Source organism: Notamacropus eugenii, chromosome 1 (assembly GCF_028372415.1).
Source record: "Notamacropus eugenii isolate mMacEug1 chromosome 1, mMacEug1.pri_v2, whole genome shotgun sequence".
NCBI classification, from domain to species: Eukaryota; Metazoa; Chordata; class Mammalia; order Diprotodontia; family Macropodidae; genus Notamacropus; species Notamacropus eugenii.
Window position 1 is genome coordinate 625,846,605 of NC_092872.1, and position 19,179 is coordinate 625,865,783.

A 19,179-nucleotide genomic window follows, 5' to 3' on the forward strand; every position below is an offset into this window, starting at 1 on the left:
ACTACATCAGGCCCCAACATTGTATCTCAGATCTGATAAGTTCCACTTATCATCGAAACCTTTCAGACCCCTGCCACAAATAAATTGGACATGGTTAGTGCTTGAAGTTAAGCTGATGCTATTGAAAAAAACAAATCCATAGGCTTATTTTTTTTTCCCTTGAACTACAAGAGTTCAATGATGTTGAGAACTAACTGTATAAGATTTTAAAATCCTAACACAATTTTCCTTAGTACTAATATTCTGCAAAAGCTGAAGTGGCTACCTGCAAAGCCAAGGTGCCCTTAGAAGCCTTCTACCTGGAATTCTTTTGTCAACCTCTTAACTGATATTAAGGGTAATTTGCATTGAAGAGAACCAGCATTGTGCTGTTCTCTGCCTTTCCATACTTCTGAAAGGCCATTCTTCCTAGCTTTTCCTTTTCATGATGTTTTTCACATTTTCTACAATTTATATTTTACTTTGAAATTCACTGTGTTAAATAGTCCATGACTGTTCAAGCAAAAAAAAAAAAAAATTAATCTCTCGCTTATGACTCTAGCTCTACCATTGATTCCTCTTTTCCAAGAAAATGCCTTGTACTAATTGAATGTAATAAATGCAAATCCAGTGAAGACATACCACTTGAGATAGCCATTGGTTTGGAGAAATGGCCTTTTGGAAAATGCTACTGTATTTAGTATAACAATTATTTTAGGATTAAGTACCACCAAACACAAGATGACTGATCAGTGAGTGAAACAGTGAGTGAGATAGCAAGGTTACATGTCCCACTCAACTGATCTCCTCACCATTGTCTCTGGCAGTACATCTTTCAGAAAGATTGAGTCATCTCTGAAACTCACTCCTCTTCAATATTTCCTGGTCCTGGCACTCCCTTCCTCTATCTGATTGGAAAGGGTAGTACACCCTTACTTCAGAGATCCCAGATCCTCCATTTAAGGAGGGAGTCCGGTGCAGTATTCTCACTCAAAATCCCTTGCAGGTTTTCACCATGTTCCTGGCTACCTATTTTCCCATTCCTCTCTCCTTCCCCTTTTCAGCCCTTTTCTATGTGTTGTCTTTCCACATTTTATTGTAATCTCCTTGGGCAGAAGGGTTATCTTTTGCCTTAGTGCTTAGTCCTGGCACATAACAAATGTTTATTAAACGTTGACTATTAACCATGTAGCCAATAGTTAAACAGAAGTATAGATCCCAACTAATTAATAGTATCCCCTTATTGACAATGGATTACACATATTGATGTGGCTTAACCATTTTACCAAATCCAAGTCAGGGTTTCTTATAATCTAGAGTTGGTGAAGTCAAACTACAGTTCTGTTTGACGGGCCAGAGAACATCCTAAACATAGTTTGTTGAGTCCTAGCCTCATGCCTCCTCTTGTCATTCTGAAAGAATTGCCTCAATAAGAACTCCCATTTTTTAGATCCTTACAAACCTATGAAACAGATACATGAAACAGAATAAATAATATTACTCCAGTTTTACAGATAACAAAACTGGAGATCTAAGAGGCAGGTCAAAGTTCATGCCCAGAGACTCACAGCTTCTAAGAGTTGAAGGTGGCATTCAAACTAGATCTCAACTCTAAATCTGCTGCTTTGCCCTATGCTACATCTGGGAACATTGTTATGTTGAGCTTATAAAGCAAGGTCTGTAGCTAAAAGACTTCATATTTCTCTTGGGATGAATCTAAGAGAAGTCCTATACTAAAGAAACATCAAAAGACCTGAGATGAAGTCTAAGCTCCCTTATTTGAAGCAGTTTCCTGGTGAACTTGAAATCAAGAAAACCTAGGCTCAAATCCTGCCTTAGATTTTTACTTATGGCAAATCATTTAATTTCCCTCAGCTTCAGATTCCTTATTTGTAAAATGTGCATAATATAGCACCTACCTCACAGGGTAGTTGAGAAGGTCAAATGAGAAAATCTATGTAACCTGTTTTACAAACCTCTTCTGCTATCTAAACGCCAGTATTATCACTACTACTTATTGGCTGTGTTATTTTGGATAAGTTCCTTAACATCTCAGCCTCAGTTTCCTTATCTGTCACTTAGCCTTCTGTAAAATGAGTGTTATATCCTGCCTGCCCCAAAGGTTTGCATAAGATTGAAATGATAGAATGAATGCATACCTATTTTGTCAATAGTAAAAAGTCACATAAGTATAGAATGTTGTTGTTCTGGTTATAAGTATAGAAGATAGAGAGCCGGCCTTAAAGCCAGACCTAGGATCAAGTCCTGATTCTGACACTTGACTGTGTGACCCTGGGCAAGTCATTTAAATTCTTGGTGCTCAAGGCAAACTCTTTTAAGTTTCTAAATTGCAGAGGAGTGCCAGACTGTATTGGGAGAGGAGGTTTCTTCACTTGAGAGTTTCCCTATATCAGCGAAATCTCAGGGCTAGCACCTATCCATTTCAGTATTATTAGTGTTGTGTGTAATCCTAGGAAAGTCACTCAATCTCTGTTTGCCTCAGTTTCCTCAATTGTAAAATGGTAGTAATAATAACACTCACTTCATAGGGTTGTTAAGATCAAATGAGATAATATTTGGGAAAAGTATTTAGTGCAGTGCCTAGCACAGAGTAAGCACTAAATAAATGCTTATTCACTTACCATCATCATCATCATCATCATCATTAAACACAGCAATAGTCCTAGAATGAAACTATGATGACCATACCTCGAGGATGGATGTCTGCACTTGGAGGATCTGTTCATGGCCTTTGAGCTGCCGGATGCAAATCTTGCAGGACAGCTGGGTGGTGGTGGGAGTGTAGCGCTCCAGGGAGAAGGCACAGTGCAGGGGCTGTCGGTTACTGCACCACACCCGCGAAAATGGGACTTCCTGCAGTCCAGAAGGAAGAAAGAGGAGGGGAACGAATATGGACCCATCCAACGTGAGCAGAGAACAGGAAAAATAATGGCAACAATAATAATGATGGCGGCAAAGATAATTGCATACATGCCTTGGATGAAAATGTTTTTGAAATAATGTTCCAATATATGCCAAGTAGCACAAAACTAATTAATGTCAATTCCAATTGATAATATTAGTATTCCAAGGCTACCACAAGCTGGAGTTTCACTCTGTGGCACAAATGTTTATGAAGAATGCCTTCCATAATGAACCACCTTTTCTTATTACATAAATGTTTCTTTTTTGGGGACTATAAGAGCCCCTTTCCCAGGATTATGGTTATGGATTCCTAAAACTGGGCTGGCAAGGCATTCCTCATCTGTCCCCCTGTTCACTTCAAAACAAAAAGTGGTGGAAAGATGATTGGATCTGCCTTCAAAGGAACTGAATTCAAATCTTGGCTCTGCTACTTGCTCTCTATGCGCTCTAAGGAAAGTCTATCTCTGAACCTCAGATATTAGAGGTTCAGATATGAGGATTTCTAGGTCTGAATCCAATGATCTTCTCATACTTGTATTATACTATATAGACCACCATTATACCATGTGTACCATTAACAACTAATACCAATTAACAGGTGGCACACCAACAAAAAGAGCCATAATAAAGATATGCTAGTGGACAATAAAAACTCGCACTTATATATGTCCATGCACTATAGATACAAGCACAGACACAATGGGCTGTTTTGGCCACTCCAGTTTTGTTTGGTCATGCAACATCTCTCAACTCCTCCTTCTCTTTCTCATACTCTTCCCAAGACCTCTCAGAGAGTAATCACTCAGGTGGAAAATGAGAAAAATAAAACACTATAAAAGCTTTACCCTACAAACCATTAGAACCAATTAGACTGGGCCCAGAGATGAGTTTTATGGTGATTTCATGACTGCATTCTTCTCTTAAATATTGAAACAAGCCACCTCCCCCAACCTCACTCCTCCTTACTCTGTTTCATAGACTCACATTCCATGCTAAAATTTGTTATAGAAGAACAGAAAGCTATGCATAGTCTAGCATGCCCATGAGGATTTGAAAGGGCAGGTTTCAAAGTATCTGGAGAAAAGACAGGAAAGATCCCATGATTCTACAGAGAAAGTTATTATAGGCAGGATGGAAAACTTTGAAGAATAAAATTCTGAGGCACAAAGAATAACTATTCATACAAGGAGAATAAAGTGAAGTTGTCTAAATACACCAGTGTGGATGCATAGGAAGCTCACTGATGCAAATGAATTTCCTTTTTTATAGACACATATGTAAAATGGAGACAAGGAGGGCCAACAGAATACCAGGGCAGAGTACGATGGGAATAATGTCAGGAGGAAAGTGAAGCTTGTGATTTGTCTAAGGATACACAAACAGTAAATTGTACAGCAGGGATTTAACCCCACAATATCAATTTCCAGAACTAGGACTCTTTCCATTGTATTGTATGTTTTGCTGAGCATTGTGATCAAGCCTTTGGTTATCTCTGCCTTTACTCCATTTTATCTCTTTCAGACGATTTATGTATCTCTTCTTTTGCTTCTCTAACACTCTCTTAAATGAGAAAAACAAAAACAAACACACACAACTAGGAAAAAAAAACAAACATGGCAAGTCAGTCATTTCAGCTTTTTGTGGTCAAGCTAGCTGTGAACTACAGATATCCTTTTAGGTCTAATTGTTCAATTTCCTTCTCTTGTTCTACCTCATATGCTCCTATATTTTCAACTACCACCTTTATGTGAACAAGGCCTAAACATACATGTCCAGTTGTAATGTCTTACATACACTGAGCCCATTTCCACACCATCCCACCTGTTCTTTGATCATCATCCTGATCTTCCATCCAATGAGAACTTGCACTTTGCCTCTAGGTCCCCTGACTCTGATAGATGAACTTTTACCTTACCTTGATGGGTCCAGGCCTTAACTTTTTCTTAACATTCCCTCACTATATCTGCCCTTTTCATGACCACTTTATGTGTTTTCTTCTTCTAGTAGAATATAAACTCCTTATCAGCAGGGTCTGTCTTGCTAGCCTGCATTTGAATGCCCAGTACGTGACACAGAGTCTGGGATATAGAAATCACTTTATAAATTCTCTATCAATAACTGTTCAGTATTATATCTCTACTTGTCATCAACAGCTTCCCTTGTGAGTCTTACCAATATTTATAGCTGAAGTTTTCAAGAAGCTGACTCTCCATCTCTCCCTTTTGCTATTCCTCTCTAATTTTCTTCTCAAAGGCCCTTTTTGGTTTTCCCTCTTCAAAATCTAAATCCATTCACTCCCAATGTTTTTGCAATATATCTTTCTATTTAAGCTATCCCTATCTATGTCTTACTTTTAGCCATCACTACCTTGACTCATGCATGAATTCTTGTCACTAGTAATCCTGCCTTTAGTGTCTCCTGATCAACTGCTCTTAAGATTCTCCAATCACCATTTTAAAATCACATTACTCCTCTCTTCCCAACTTACTTACTGCCTATCAAATCAAATCTAGACTCTTGAGTCTGGTCTTCAGGGACATCAGTCCTAGTTTTTCCTGAGCCATAGTCCTTGGATTTCCTGCAGATACCTCAAACTCTGTGTATACAAAGCAGAATTCATTTTTACCTCCCAACTCCACTCCCCCTCCCCATATACAACTCTTCCCAGTTCTCCTAATTCTGTTGAGGGCACCACCATAATTTAGTTGCTACAGGTTCATAACCAAAGAGATATTTTGTGCTAATGTTCCTTCTCTTTCATACCTCCTGTCTCCAAAAGGTGTGAATTCTTGCTGTTTCTACCTATACAATATTTTTCACATATACCTCTTTTCATCCATTCACCCCATACCTACTGTATTAGAGGTGAGAGGTTCATATAACACCTCATCTGGACCACTGTAATAGTATCCTAATTGGTCTTCTTGCATCTAGTCTCTTCCCTTTTCTACCTATTCTCCACTTCGTTATGTTCTAAAACATTTATTGTAGTTCTCTTTGTGGTGGCAAAGACCTGGAAATTTCAAGGATATCCATCAATTAAGGAGTGAACAAGTTGTGGTATACATTTGTGATGGAATACTCCTGTACTGTAAGAAATGATGAATTCATCGATTTTAGAAAAACATGGAAAAACTTGCATGAAATAATGGAGAGAAATGAGCAGAAATGAGAAAATTGTATAAAATAACAGCAACATTATTTTAAGAATAACTTTGAGGTGTTAAGTCATTTTGGCTCTTATACATACCCAAATTAACTACAAAGAACCTAAGAAAGAAGATGTTATCTGCATCCAAGGAAAGAAGTGATAAATAGAATTACATATAGAATGAGTTTACATATATATATGTGCATGTGTGTGTATATGTGTGTGTGTGTGTGTGTGTGTGTGTGTTTAACAGTAGCCATCTCTAGGGTAGTGGAGGGAGGGAAAAAACGGAAAAATAAGAAATTTACATGATAAATTTATTATATATTTTAAAGTAATAGCAATACTTAATAGAATGGCAGTTTCATGTGCAATAATCTTTCTATTATTCTACCATTCTATGGAAATACTTGTTTGATTTCGTAAATTGAAAATAAAGTTTAAAAAAAACAAAACTACAAAAAATGATATTACTATGTCATTCCCCTGTTCAACACTTTCCAATAGGTTTCTCCTCCTTCTACAATAAAATTTAAAAGAAAACCACAAACCTCATATTTGCTCTTGGAAGCCCTTCACAATCATGCTGCCATTTTTCTCTCCTGGCTATTGAATATTACTCCACTTTACACACACTGTCAATTTGAGCCAGTGGCCTACTTACTGACCCTGTGAAAACCATTCTCATTTTCCTGTCTGGGCCTTGCATAGGCCATTCCACACATCATACCTAGAATGTACTTCCTCCTCACTTCCGGCCCATGAAATGTTCAATTTAAGCTTCTTCAAAGCTTCATTCAAGTTCCACTTCCTACATGAGATCTACCCGGTTTCTTCCAATTTTTAGTGCTCTTTCTTTTCTAGTGCATCCTCTATTTTTAGTGCCCTCTCTTTTGCCTTCCTTCTTTCTCTTCAAAATCAAAACATTTTGAACATCCTATTTTAAGATAGTATCTAAGGAATTTTCTTTATTGTTGACTGAAGTAGCAGCTGCCAATAGTGATAAACAGAACATTAACAAATAATACAATTAGAGCTGCTGTGATTAGTGTTTTTCCAGGGTAATCATCTTTGCTTTCATTTATTTAAAAATTAAGAAAAAAACCCCAGAAAAAAAAGAAGTTCATTGAACTGAAAGGAAATACGTAGAAAGTAATAAGGGAGGACAAAGTGTGGCAAAGTTATGGGTGTTTAAAGTATTCCGGAAATGTTTTCATTTTGATTCCCATTATAATTAGGTTCCTAGCAGATGGAGAGAATGTAAATCATCTCCTAGCAGGAGACAGGCACTGGGTTCTCTAAGATGCAGAGCATACTGAAAAAGACAGCTGCTTTTTTTCCTAGCGAGGTGACAGCCTGGCTTTGTATTTTGCTGGCTTAATACGTATTTTGAAAACATTTTATTATACATTGCGTATAACAAATTGTCTTTGCTACATGACCCTCTTATCCTCTCCAATAAGTGATCAAGTGAAACATGATTAAAGTAGATATAAGGTTCCAGAAAGTCTGCTGAGACTAGCCTTCCAGAAGAGGCTTCTGACTTTTGACTCCCCCTCTCTTAATTATTTCCTATTTATCCTATATGAACCTTGTCTGTTTGTGTTCTCCTCCAGTAGATTCTGAGGTCCTTGAGAGTAGGGGTTGTTTTTGGCGTCTTTTTGTATTTCCAGAGCTTAGCATAATACCTGGTACATAGTAGGTCCTTAATAAATGTTTATTGGTTGATTAATTGAAGGGTTTCTGGTTGGTCTGGATAACTGGAGAGATGAACATGGAATGGTGAAATGGCATTTTCTCAGGAGTATTATTTATAATCCTTGACCTTTTCTTGGCAAGTACATATAGACAGGGGCCCAGTGTTTAGGAAATAAGAAAAAATAACTAGAATCTCAAAATATAGGAATTATTGACTAATTTGAGCTTATAGGTATCACTGAGAATTAGAAGAATAAATCAATGCCTGGAATCTGGTTCCATATGGATATAACTTATTAAAGAGAAATAGGCAAAAGCAGGGTATGGTAACATTAAAATGAAAAAGCAAACTCATGGGAGGAAATTTAAAAACTAGAAGAGTAAATGTATTAGAAAAACAAATTTGGTTAAAGATCGGTGATGGGAGAAATAGGAACTGGTTTTTTATTGGTGTGAACTATAGACCACTTAATAAGAAGGAGGAAATAGATAACTGCCAGGCCTAGAGGCCTGTGGGCTACCCGAGTCTTACCTTACCTCTATCGGAGGTCTTCGGCTGGCCAAACCGGATACTCGTATGAGAGAAGAGACCTATCAGAGTCGAACAAGGGTTGAGCTTTATTCAGGGTTCTGGTTACAAGTGCAAGGGAATTCTTCCTTAGGAGGGAGCGAAGAATCTCCCAAGGAGGCAAAGATCTTACAACAAGAGATTGGAAGTAGAAGTGTAAGTGGGGAGAGAGGGGGAGGGAAGAGCGGAGAGAGGAAAAGCAGAGCCTTCTGTCCTGTCCGCACCCCTCCTGAGCTGAGAGCGCTTTCAGGCTTTCCTGATCCTAATTAAGCTCTCCAGCCGCATAGTTTGCACCTGAATACCATGCTGTTAGATAACAATAGGTGTGCCCAGATCCGGGACAATCTCGAGGGCGGGGAGAGCTCTCTCCCATCACGTTTCTCACGGGAAGAGGCGGAAATACACGAGATAGCTCGGTTCACCTCGATTCCCAGTCGTTTCCTGGGGGCCTTGTGAGAACTCTAAGATTTAGAAGTTCCCACCTTTACCCGCCCGAGACTGTCCACATGGAATTGAGCTTCCATCCCCAGCAGATAACGAGTTTGGAAAATAGACCACAAGCCTGGCACAGAGGTGTGATATAGTAAAGATAAGAAACTTCAATTATCCAGACATATGCTGGCATATAGTCTGGAAAAAACACAAGAGCAAAAATTCCTTTACTTGCGCTACGATAATCCTATCCTTTCAAAGGTGGAAGAACCAACAATACTTTGTTTTTGTTATTTTTGTGGGTATAGAATAAAAGGGACTTTGGAGAGAACAGAGAATCAAGCGTAAGTGATTATTTCCTCTTATAATTTGTAATAGAGATAAAGGGGAAAACTAGTTCTTTTGGCATGTACCTTAGGGATTGAGAAAGGAGATTTCTATTGTTCTGGGCCATTATTAGGAGTATCGGTAAACTCCCATGAACTAAAATTCTACAGAGGAAGTCTGCTCAGAAGGGATGAGTAACTCAGAAAAATGATGCTTTCAAGACATAAAGGAATACTCCAATGAAGAGGGAAAATAGGAATTGTATCAAGTAACTGATGTGAATACACTGGTTACTCACCAACTAACATATATTTCTTTTCAAATATATCTATATGTGTGTGCATATGAAAAAGAGAGAAAATGGAGAGCAGTTTGGGGATGGAATGGACAGAGTACTGGGCCTGAAATCAGGAAGGTCTGAGTTCAAATACAGCCTCAAACACTTACTAGCTGTGTGATCCTGGACAAGTCACTTAAACCCGTTTGCCTCAGTCTGTAAAATGAGTCGGAGAAGGAAATGGCAAGCAATTTCAGTCACTTTGTCAAGAAAACCCCAAATAGGGTTATGGAGAGTTGGACACAACTGAAAGGACTAACCAACAAATATAGAATATGGAAGCAATGATAGGTAATAGAGGATAAAGCAAACATGGTTGTATCAAGGGTGGGTAATGCCAGATTACCTTATTTGATTTTTTGAAAGTTACTGAAGGTCAGGCAAATGCTGAAAATATAGTGTACCTAGGTTTTAGTAAAGCATTTCATAAAATATCTCACACTATTCTTGTGAAAAAATAGAGAGATACAGACCATACTAAATGGATTTGAAACTGGCTGAATATTTGGACTCAAAGAGTAGATGCTAATGGTCCAATGTCAGCTTGGCAGGAGCTCCCCAGTAGAGAAACATGGGATCTGTTCTTGGCCCTGTGCTGTCTGACCTTTTTATTAATGACTAGAATAAATATTCATTAACTTTGCAGATAACACAAAGGTGGGAGAAATATCTAATAAACTGGATGACAGGGCTAGGATCCAAAAAAGGTCTTAGGCTAGAGCACTGGGCTGAATCTAATAAGATAAAATCCAATTGGGATAAATTCTCACTCTTGGAATTAAAAATAAATACAGGTAACGATAGAGAATGCATAGTTGGGCTGTAGTTTGTCCAAAAATATAGTCAGTTTTTGGTAGACTAAAAGTTTAATATGAGTCAATAAGGTGACATGGAAGCTAAAAATCATTAAGGTGGGCTTCATTAAGTGACGTATAGTGTCTAGGAATAAGAAAACGATCATCTCATTTTACTTTTCTCTGATAAGACCACATTTTATATGTTTTGTTCAGTCATTCCTATTTTGCAAAGGACATTAATAAAATGGACAACATTCAAATAAACTACTTAGAGAGTAAATTGGTGAAGGGTTTCAAATCTATGGTATATGAGGACTGGTTGAGGGAAATAAATAAGTTTAGCCTGCAGAAGAGGAGACTAGAGATGGGGTGAAAGTGACTCAAAGGCTTTATTAAGCACTTGACAGGGGGTTACACTTCTTATGTTTGGTCCCAGAGGGCAAAACTATAGGAGCAATGGGCAGAAATAGCAAAGAGTCAGATTTAGGCTAACATTAGGTAAAATGTTCTAAACACTAGAGCTATCTAAAGTTCAATGGGCCTTCTTGAGAAAAGTTGGTTTCCCCCTCACTGGAGGCATCTGATGAGAGGCTACATATGATCTCATGGCAGGTGGGTGATAACAGGGAATATTTTTGTACATGGGTTGTACTGAAGTTTCTTCCAGTTCTAAATCCTATGATTCTGTGAATTAGAGGCTCAGTGATCTCTAAAGTTCTTTCTAGATGCAAATCCTAATATCCTTGGAACCTTCAGTGTTTTCATTCTCTTTCTAAGAACTTGAGTAACCCTATGCTCTGCCCCAAGGGATTATTATGTAAATGGTCCACCAGCTCTGAAGTTGCCTGGCCTTCATCAAACCCTCTCAACTTTCTTTACCTGGAGATTTTTCAAGCAGACAACCCCACTATTTATTTCTATGGACATCTTTGGATTCCCAGATATAACCAAGTAGTGGCGATTAGAACATACTTCTTATTTTCTTGGCATTTTTCTAGCTGGTGGCTTCCTTAGGCTCCAAGACTCTGTTTAGGGAAGCTAGACTATTTGGAGAAGAGTTTAGGTTTGATATCTCGTGAAAGAAATGGAGTGGGAAGAAGAGAGAGGGTAGGTATGAGATAATGTGATTGTGACAGTGGATTGTGAATATCTTATCTGAGAACTGATATTCTAATATGTTCCTCCTTACTTATGCCCTTTGAATCACCAGACCCAACCCTACGTCTTTGTCACCATATCTGATATGCAGATAAAGATTGGGCCTTGTCCTCTACTCTTTGATGATGCTTGTACATATGTTGGCTCCCTATTTGAATGTGTGGTCCTTGGGAGAAGGGGCTTTCTTGCATTTCTGTTAGCATACCCAGGCATTAACATAGTGTTTGGAGCATAGTAAGTGTTCAATCAATATTTTTTATTCATTCATTCATTCATTCACTCACTCTTTATTCTTCCTAAGAAAGACTTTAGTTCAGGTCCAACATTTGACATTTAGGTTGTATAATCATGGGGTCATTATTTATTCATATTATTATACAGTTTACTCAACTCAATATATTATATATTATTATACAGTTTACACAACTGTAAAATGGGATAAAAATATTTACAGTAACTTCATCGATGCTTTTGTGAGGGTCCAATGAGATAAAATATACAAACTTGTCTGTGAACTTAAAAAAATATGTAAGTGGTAGTAATTAGGCAGCTGAAAGGGAAGGGAATGTCTACTTAATATACACGTAGGAGTCTTAGAACCCTTGTGCTTTTAATTTTATTTTTTTTTGTTGTTTCTTATGAACTCAATTTCTAATAATTAAGCTCTTAAGAAAAAATAAGCAACATTCCCATAGAGTTTGTTCAATGCACATGCAATGCTATGTTCTTTATAAGGTTGGTTTGAAGGAAACATTTTATAAAATCTCTAAGAATTATGAATGTGAGAATATGAGTTTATTATTATTGTTGTTGCTATTATTATCATTATTACTGAGATTTTTTTTTTTTACCCAGACCTTTGATTTCATTGGTGTGAGGAATACCTTGTATGAAAATGATTAGATTGGTCATCTAATTGTAACGAAGTCTCAGAGAGTTTTCAGGGGTACTGCAAGACTAAGTGACTTGTGTATAAATTAGGTTAAAACCAGATAAGCCCATAGATTCCCTATGGAAGGTGTTCTATGATTCTCTAATGTTAGAAGTAGATAGTGCATGGGCATGAAGGCCACAATGACATGTAGGATGACACAAGTTGAGATTTCCCAGGACTGAGATGCCCTACAGAAATTGACTAACTGAAGATTGTAGGGCTACAGCAGAGGTGTGAGAAGGAGAGTGAGGAGGAGTACATTGGAACATCAGGACCCAAGAAAAGAATATTTAGTGGAAATGAAATCTCAAGGGATGCCTCCTTCTCCTTAGAAAGTTAAACTATTCCTCCACCCTCCTAAGCAAATACCTATGATTGTAAACATAAATATTTATACCTGTTGACTATCAGCCTCCAAACTTCTCCATTCTGGTTGTAAACATATGTGGAGCAGCTTTGCAAGGGTCTGACTTTTAGACTTGGAGCATCTCCAATGCCTCTTCTAAAATAAGCAAGCTTTTGCATTCTCCTAGTTTTTTAAACAAGGAACTTACAAAAAAAAAATCTCTAATTTTCATTGTTGCTTAAATACTGTTGCAAGGTCATTACCTTTAACCAGAATTTTTATCTCTAAGCAGTAAACTTCATAGTTATTTTGGACTGATTCATTCATATTGACTCTAATGACATATGGCCCTTACAACCCATAAAGATTAATACAGAAGGATTTGAATGACTATCGAGACTTGTTTTAACAGCAACCTGAAGTTTGATTAGAAGCAGAAACTCTCAATAATGCTTACTGGAGAACAGAGACATCCAGGTCTTATATACCAGAAATAATGCGTTTATTCATAGAAAACCATTTTTTCTAAAAGGAAATGTGCTGATTCATTTTTAAAAAATGTTCTAGGATAAATTTGTTCTTGATGCTTTGAATACACTAAGAATTCATGAAAAGGTGACAATTCCTTAAAGTAATTTATGATGTCTATAGAAGTAAACAGAAAATAAACTTTGTGTTTGGCAAACTGTCACGTATGGAAGTACTATGTTTGATATATTCAGAAGGTGAAGGGTTCACCTTTCTCCTCAATCTCACAGCCCTGGTGGAGTTTTCTCTTCATAGTTCAGTTCATTTTTATTCTGACAGGCTGGCATAGCTTGTACATGGTTTAGGAATAGGAATGATGTGAAAAGTGAAAACACAGCCAAACCACTGTGCCATTCAGATAATGAATAGTCAAGTCATCAGAAGTCCTCATGTGATGCCAGTTTAGAAGGAGGTAAATAAGTCAGTTGGAGACATCATATCCATTTGAGTTACATTTGCCTTTGGTTTGAGGATTTGTAACTGTCAGATCTGTAACTAACTTTGAAGGATTTTAATGATCATTTTTAGTTTTCTTGATATTTACTAACATGTTCACCAGGTGATTGGGGGGGGGAGTTCATGCTAAGCAACTGTTTCATACTAAGTAACAGCTTTTCAACATGGTCTGAAATCTACTCATGTACAGTATGAGTAGCTTAAACTCTCCCTAGAGTCTGATCTAGGGTAAGTCTCAGTGAAAAATAAAATATTTACATCTCTAGTGCTTTCATTGGGGTGTACAAAATTAGAAAATAGCCTTCTCTCTCTTATTTTAATTCTGATGTATTATTTCACAAGATAGCAAATCCTTCAATGGTTTGACATGATATCTATTGCTTTCTACTCAAAGCAAGCAGCACAGTCATGACTTGGACTCATGACTACATCGGTATTCTTCAACTCTTCAATGAAGCTAGAAAAAGAAAAGGATGGATGGATGGATGGATGGATGGATGGATGGATGGATGGATGGATTACAAAACTTTTCACTATTAGTAGCTAGGTTGGCATATGAGTCGGAATGGAAGAGCAACTTCAACAAGAGGGAAGAATGGAAATGTTTTATCTGACAAGTACTTTTTAAATGTATCTACTGCCTCTGAATTTATAGCAACATGTTTTGTTCCAATTGTTTCTCTAAAATTGGTACATCTTCACTACAATGTTGAGATTAAAACCACATTTTTTATAATGTAGCAGAGCAAGGACAGGGTGGACCAAGGGGACCATCACTGAAGTTTTGTTAACTTTTTTGCTGGTCAATGCGGAGCAGCGTGTGTTAAACAAAATGATTGTTGAGTAAATACCTGGCATGCAGTAAATGGTTTAATTCTCCAAAGGAAAGGGGGGATATCGAGGACAGAGATCTGAAGACTAAAGGTATTTCCTTTGAAATGCAGCAACTTTGGTTCTTCCAGTAGCTGGCCTCCTTGATGCCTTTCATCTGAAACCACTTCCTACAGAAGAGGAAGAAAAAGGCAGAGGAAGAGAGGAAGGCAGGGAGAGAAGAGAGAGAGAGAAAAAAAGAGATAGAGAAGAAGAAGAAGAAAAAGAAGAAGAAGAGAGAGAGAGAGAGAGAAGAGAGAGAGAATGAAAAATTCAGTTTCATAAACATTTTTCATTGACAAATATATATACCAACTATGATGATAAACAGAGAAAGAATGGGCATATGCTCCTTATACATCTGTGGCTGTCTAAATTCACACTGGAGGTGATTTGTCCCTAACAGAGGAAATCAATTATAATAATAAGATTATAATAATAATAATGATAAGTTAATTAGGGTCTTGTTTGTCCTTTTCACAACAATAACTTCTACTGTCAAGGATGATTCCTTTTTCTTTTAAGAAAACCACTCTGTCATTATTAAAGCTACTAGGACTCCAGAATTCTCAATAATGTGGATGTACTTCTGCAAGTATAACTGAATTTCACTTAACAGCAGGGACTTATGTCTAGTCAACATTTTCATGTTGGGATGTGTCTTTAACAGATCTGCCCTGGTAGAGAAAATCTCCTAATTTACAATTCCCCTATATCAATGAAATCATGTCTACTCCCTATTCTTATTAAGGTTTATTTATATGCATATAAAATATGTACATACATATATTTATACATATCTGCATACATATATTGTGCTAAAAAGTTGTAATATCTTTTTTAGGATTATATAGATTGTGTAGTGACTAATGTTCGTATTTGGGAAGAAAAGTTATGATATTCACAGATCTTTACATATTTGCATATGTGTACAAAGCGCAGTAGATAATAAAAAAAGAGAAATAAATATTTCTTTAGCCAGGTTTAACCTAGGTAGAAGCAGAAAAGAAACTTTTCTTAGAAAGGTAAACTAAAATATAAATATAGTCATCTAGTTCACATGCACTTTTCACTTAAGGAAGGGAACAGGGAGAATGTTAGTTTACATCTATGGCACATTCACATGCATTCTGACATAGCACAGGCAGTCAGCAAACTGCTTTTTGCCAACATTTCTAGAGCTGTAGGCTCTAGAGTTAAAGCCCATTAGGGGATGCTGAAGAGGTGTGAGATGTTTGCTAACTGCCAAACTGTGTAATTCTGAATAAAAGCGCCTTAGAAGATGAAGGATCTTTTTAAACCAGTGTTTTAGAACTACCTTCATTTATATCCCAAACTTAGTTAACAGATGTGGGCTGAAGCAGAAAAACCCAAGTCATAGAGTTAAATAATCCTAAATTTCTGACCTATAGAAGGAAACCAGAGAGTTCCAAGCCTGACCTGTATTGTAACAGGAAATTCCTTAGCAATATAACTTGAAGAAATCTTTTAATCATTTTTGCAGTTAGGTGTTTCAGTGGCTAAAACTCTAGACCTGCAGGCTTGAAGACTTCAGTTCAAATCCAGCCTTAAACACATACTGCTATATGACCCTGGACAAGTCACTTACACTATCTGTATCATTTTCCTTATCTGTAAAATGAAGATAATAATAACATCTGCCTCCTAGGGTTCTTGGGAGAATCAAATGAGATAATATTTATCAAATATTTAACAAACCTCAAAATGCTAGATAAATACTAGCTATTTAAAAAAAAAGAATAATGATTTTAAAATCCTTTTTGATTACTTTATACTTTTATGTAGGATGTTTTTAAAATGGAACAATATTTTAAATATAACAATTCTGTAGTTCCAGATAACACAGATTCTAGGGATAAAGTTATCTTGAATGGTCATAATAGGGAATTCATTCATATATGGGTTAAACTAGATGACCTCTGAGGTCCATTCATACTCTCAAATTCTAGATTCCATGATTCTGTCATCTCATCAGTTCATTACCTATCATCAGAAACATGCTGAACAAGTCTTTTCATAAAATCATAAAAATAAAAAACCAGATTATATTTTGAAGTGATTTCAAAGATTATACAATCATATTTAAAATTAATAAAACAATGAAAACATATACTCTTTAGATATTACATAAATATATCATATATAGGTATATTCTAATATAGTTCCATTTTCCACATGTATTGTTGATTTTCACATACCCAGCATTTCATTAGAGGGCTTTAGGCCTAAAAAGTGGCAATAAGTACCTCTGGAAGGTAGCCAAAAATTTCTCTGATTTTGCTTTGTTCAGCCTTTTTTTTTTTATGTACCGCAATTTCAGACCAATGAGAATTTTACCTCCATTTATTTTCTATTTACTAATAAATTATTACTTATTGTCAGTGAGCTATTGTTCTCTTTTTAAGACCAGCCAAAGATATTCCAGTTTCCTTATCTTCATAAAAGGTAACTCTCTATTTCAATCTTGATGCTAACTCTAACCCTGATGAATTTTACAAATACTCAGTGAACATTTACTTTACAGGCCATAAAGACAAAAATGGTACAGATCTTGCCCTCAAGGAGTTTAAATTTCTTATTAAATATATGTGTATTAAATAGATATTTTTGCTACTCCTTTTAATCCCATCGAAATCCACAGCCCTCCAAGCTAGAAGATGGTAGAACTGGCCTTCTGGTTAGGAAATACTAGGAAGAAAAAATTTTCGTAACACCCATAATATACACAAAGATATATATATATATATATATATATATATATATATATATATATATATATATATATATATATATATATATGTATATATATATACATATATATGTATATGTATATATATATGTATGTATGTATGCATATATATATATGTAGATAGATATAGATACAGATTCAGATTCAGATGTAGCTGTAGATATCAATATTGATACTGATATATTTAGCTGCAGGAACCCTTAAAAACCTCCTAGCTCATTTAATGGAAGAATGGGATATATCAGGGGTTCAATTCTCTTCTGCAAGTATTTATTGAACATATATTGTAAGGTACTGTGGAAGTGATGCAGGATTAGAAAAGAGAGAGGTAAGGGTAACTGAAGAGAGAACTCTCAAGTTTGAGAAGTCCTAAATTTGAGATTTCTAAAAGCTGATCTTCTAAAGAAGGAAGGGAATTTCCTGATGTAGAATACTCCTTGGAGAACATAAAGGATCATTTGCATAATTCCAGCTCAGAACACTACTCAGTGTGGAAAAAAATGATGAATTACTTGGATAGTATGGGAGAGAGTGAACCACAGGGTAGTACTGTGAGTCTTGGGAAGGCAATATAGGATTAAGGAAAAAAGAATTTCAGTAGAATGTTAAAGGGTTGTCACTATGGAAACTTATTGGCTATTTGAGTGCCTTATATATTTTAGTGGCACCGGTAAGTGGTTCAGTGGATACAGTGCCAGGACTAAAGTCAGAAGACCTGAGTCCAAATCCATCCTTAGAGCCTTATTACCTGTGTCCCTGGGCAAGTCACTTAACACTGTTGGCCTCAGTTCCTCATCTATAAAATGAGCTGGAGAAGGAAATGGCAAATTACTCCAGTAACTTTACTAAGAAAATCCCAAATGAGGTCACATAGAGTCAGACATGACTGAAACAACTGATCAACAACAAATATATTTTCTGCACCTGTATTTGGACTGTTATAAGATCCTTGTGTCTTCTGTATTTGTACAGAGTTAAATAAAAGTTGCATTGTCCTTGGTGTGTGTTTAGTATCCTTAGTGCTTACAGGGGAGCTGGGAACTTCATTTACCAATTTTGGGAAAATAGACATAGATTTGCCTGAATATATTGAGAAAATTTCCCAGAACAATTCCAGCTGATAGAAATAAGACAAAAATACCAAATTCTTCTCTTAAAGGATTAGGCATGGATCCATGTGGGCCCAAAGTTTTGGAAGTGAGGGGGGAGAAGGGAATCTGGACTATGGGTTAAAATGATACCTTACTTTTATATAGTGGCTTAAGTTTTTTTTAAAGCACTTGATTCATAAAAAAAAAAAAAAAACTGAAAAATGAATAAATGACAAAGATAATGACCTTGGCTGTCATCATTTCCTATAAAATTTTAATAGATATAAAGGTCATCAAGGAAAAGCGTCCATAAGAGCCTAGAAACCTTCTTGGCAAGCAAGCATTTAATCTTCTTGCCAAGAAGAGAGAAATGGTAGCCAAGGGCAACAGTGGCTCAGAATACAAACTCATTTGTAAAATGTTAGAAAGGATCAATCAATTGATTAACTAATTAACCAACATTTATTAAATGTCAATCCCATTCCTCACTTGGGATTTCCCTACAGCAATGAAATCAAAGGTCCTGGGCCCATTTCTACTCCTACCATGTGACAGGCACCATTTTAAATGCTAGGGATGTAAAGGCAAATGTGAGAAAAAAAACAAAACAAAACAATCATAAGATAGGAGTATGATGATGAATGTTTAACAACCAGGTCTTGGGGGAGTGGGGGAGCGGCAGCCACAATATATTTTAAGTTTCATTTGAATTATTAACATTTTCTTCATCATTTTATTGTCCAGATAATTAAGGAAACAATAAATCAATTTCCAATTTATGGCATTTGCCTCTTTCTCAGGTGTAAGTGCTC

At 36.4% G+C, this 19,179-nt stretch overlaps 1 protein-coding gene across 3 annotated transcripts in view; it reads right to left on the reverse strand.

Moving 5' to 3' along the window:
• UNC5D (unc-5 netrin receptor D) overlaps window positions 1–19,179 on the reverse strand; it is an 804,024-nt gene that overhangs the window by 37,753 nt on the left and 747,092 nt on the right. For all 3 annotated transcript variants that reach the window (XM_072635217.1, XM_072635216.1, XM_072635218.1), the window contains 2 exons: window positions 14,488–14,637; window positions 2,689–2,853 (listed from right to left, as the gene is read on the reverse strand). In XM_072635217.1, coding sequence (XP_072491318.1) covers window positions 2,689–2,853; window positions 14,488–14,637 — 315 coding nt within the window. The remainder of the gene's footprint in view (window positions 1–2,688; window positions 2,854–14,487; window positions 14,638–19,179) is intronic.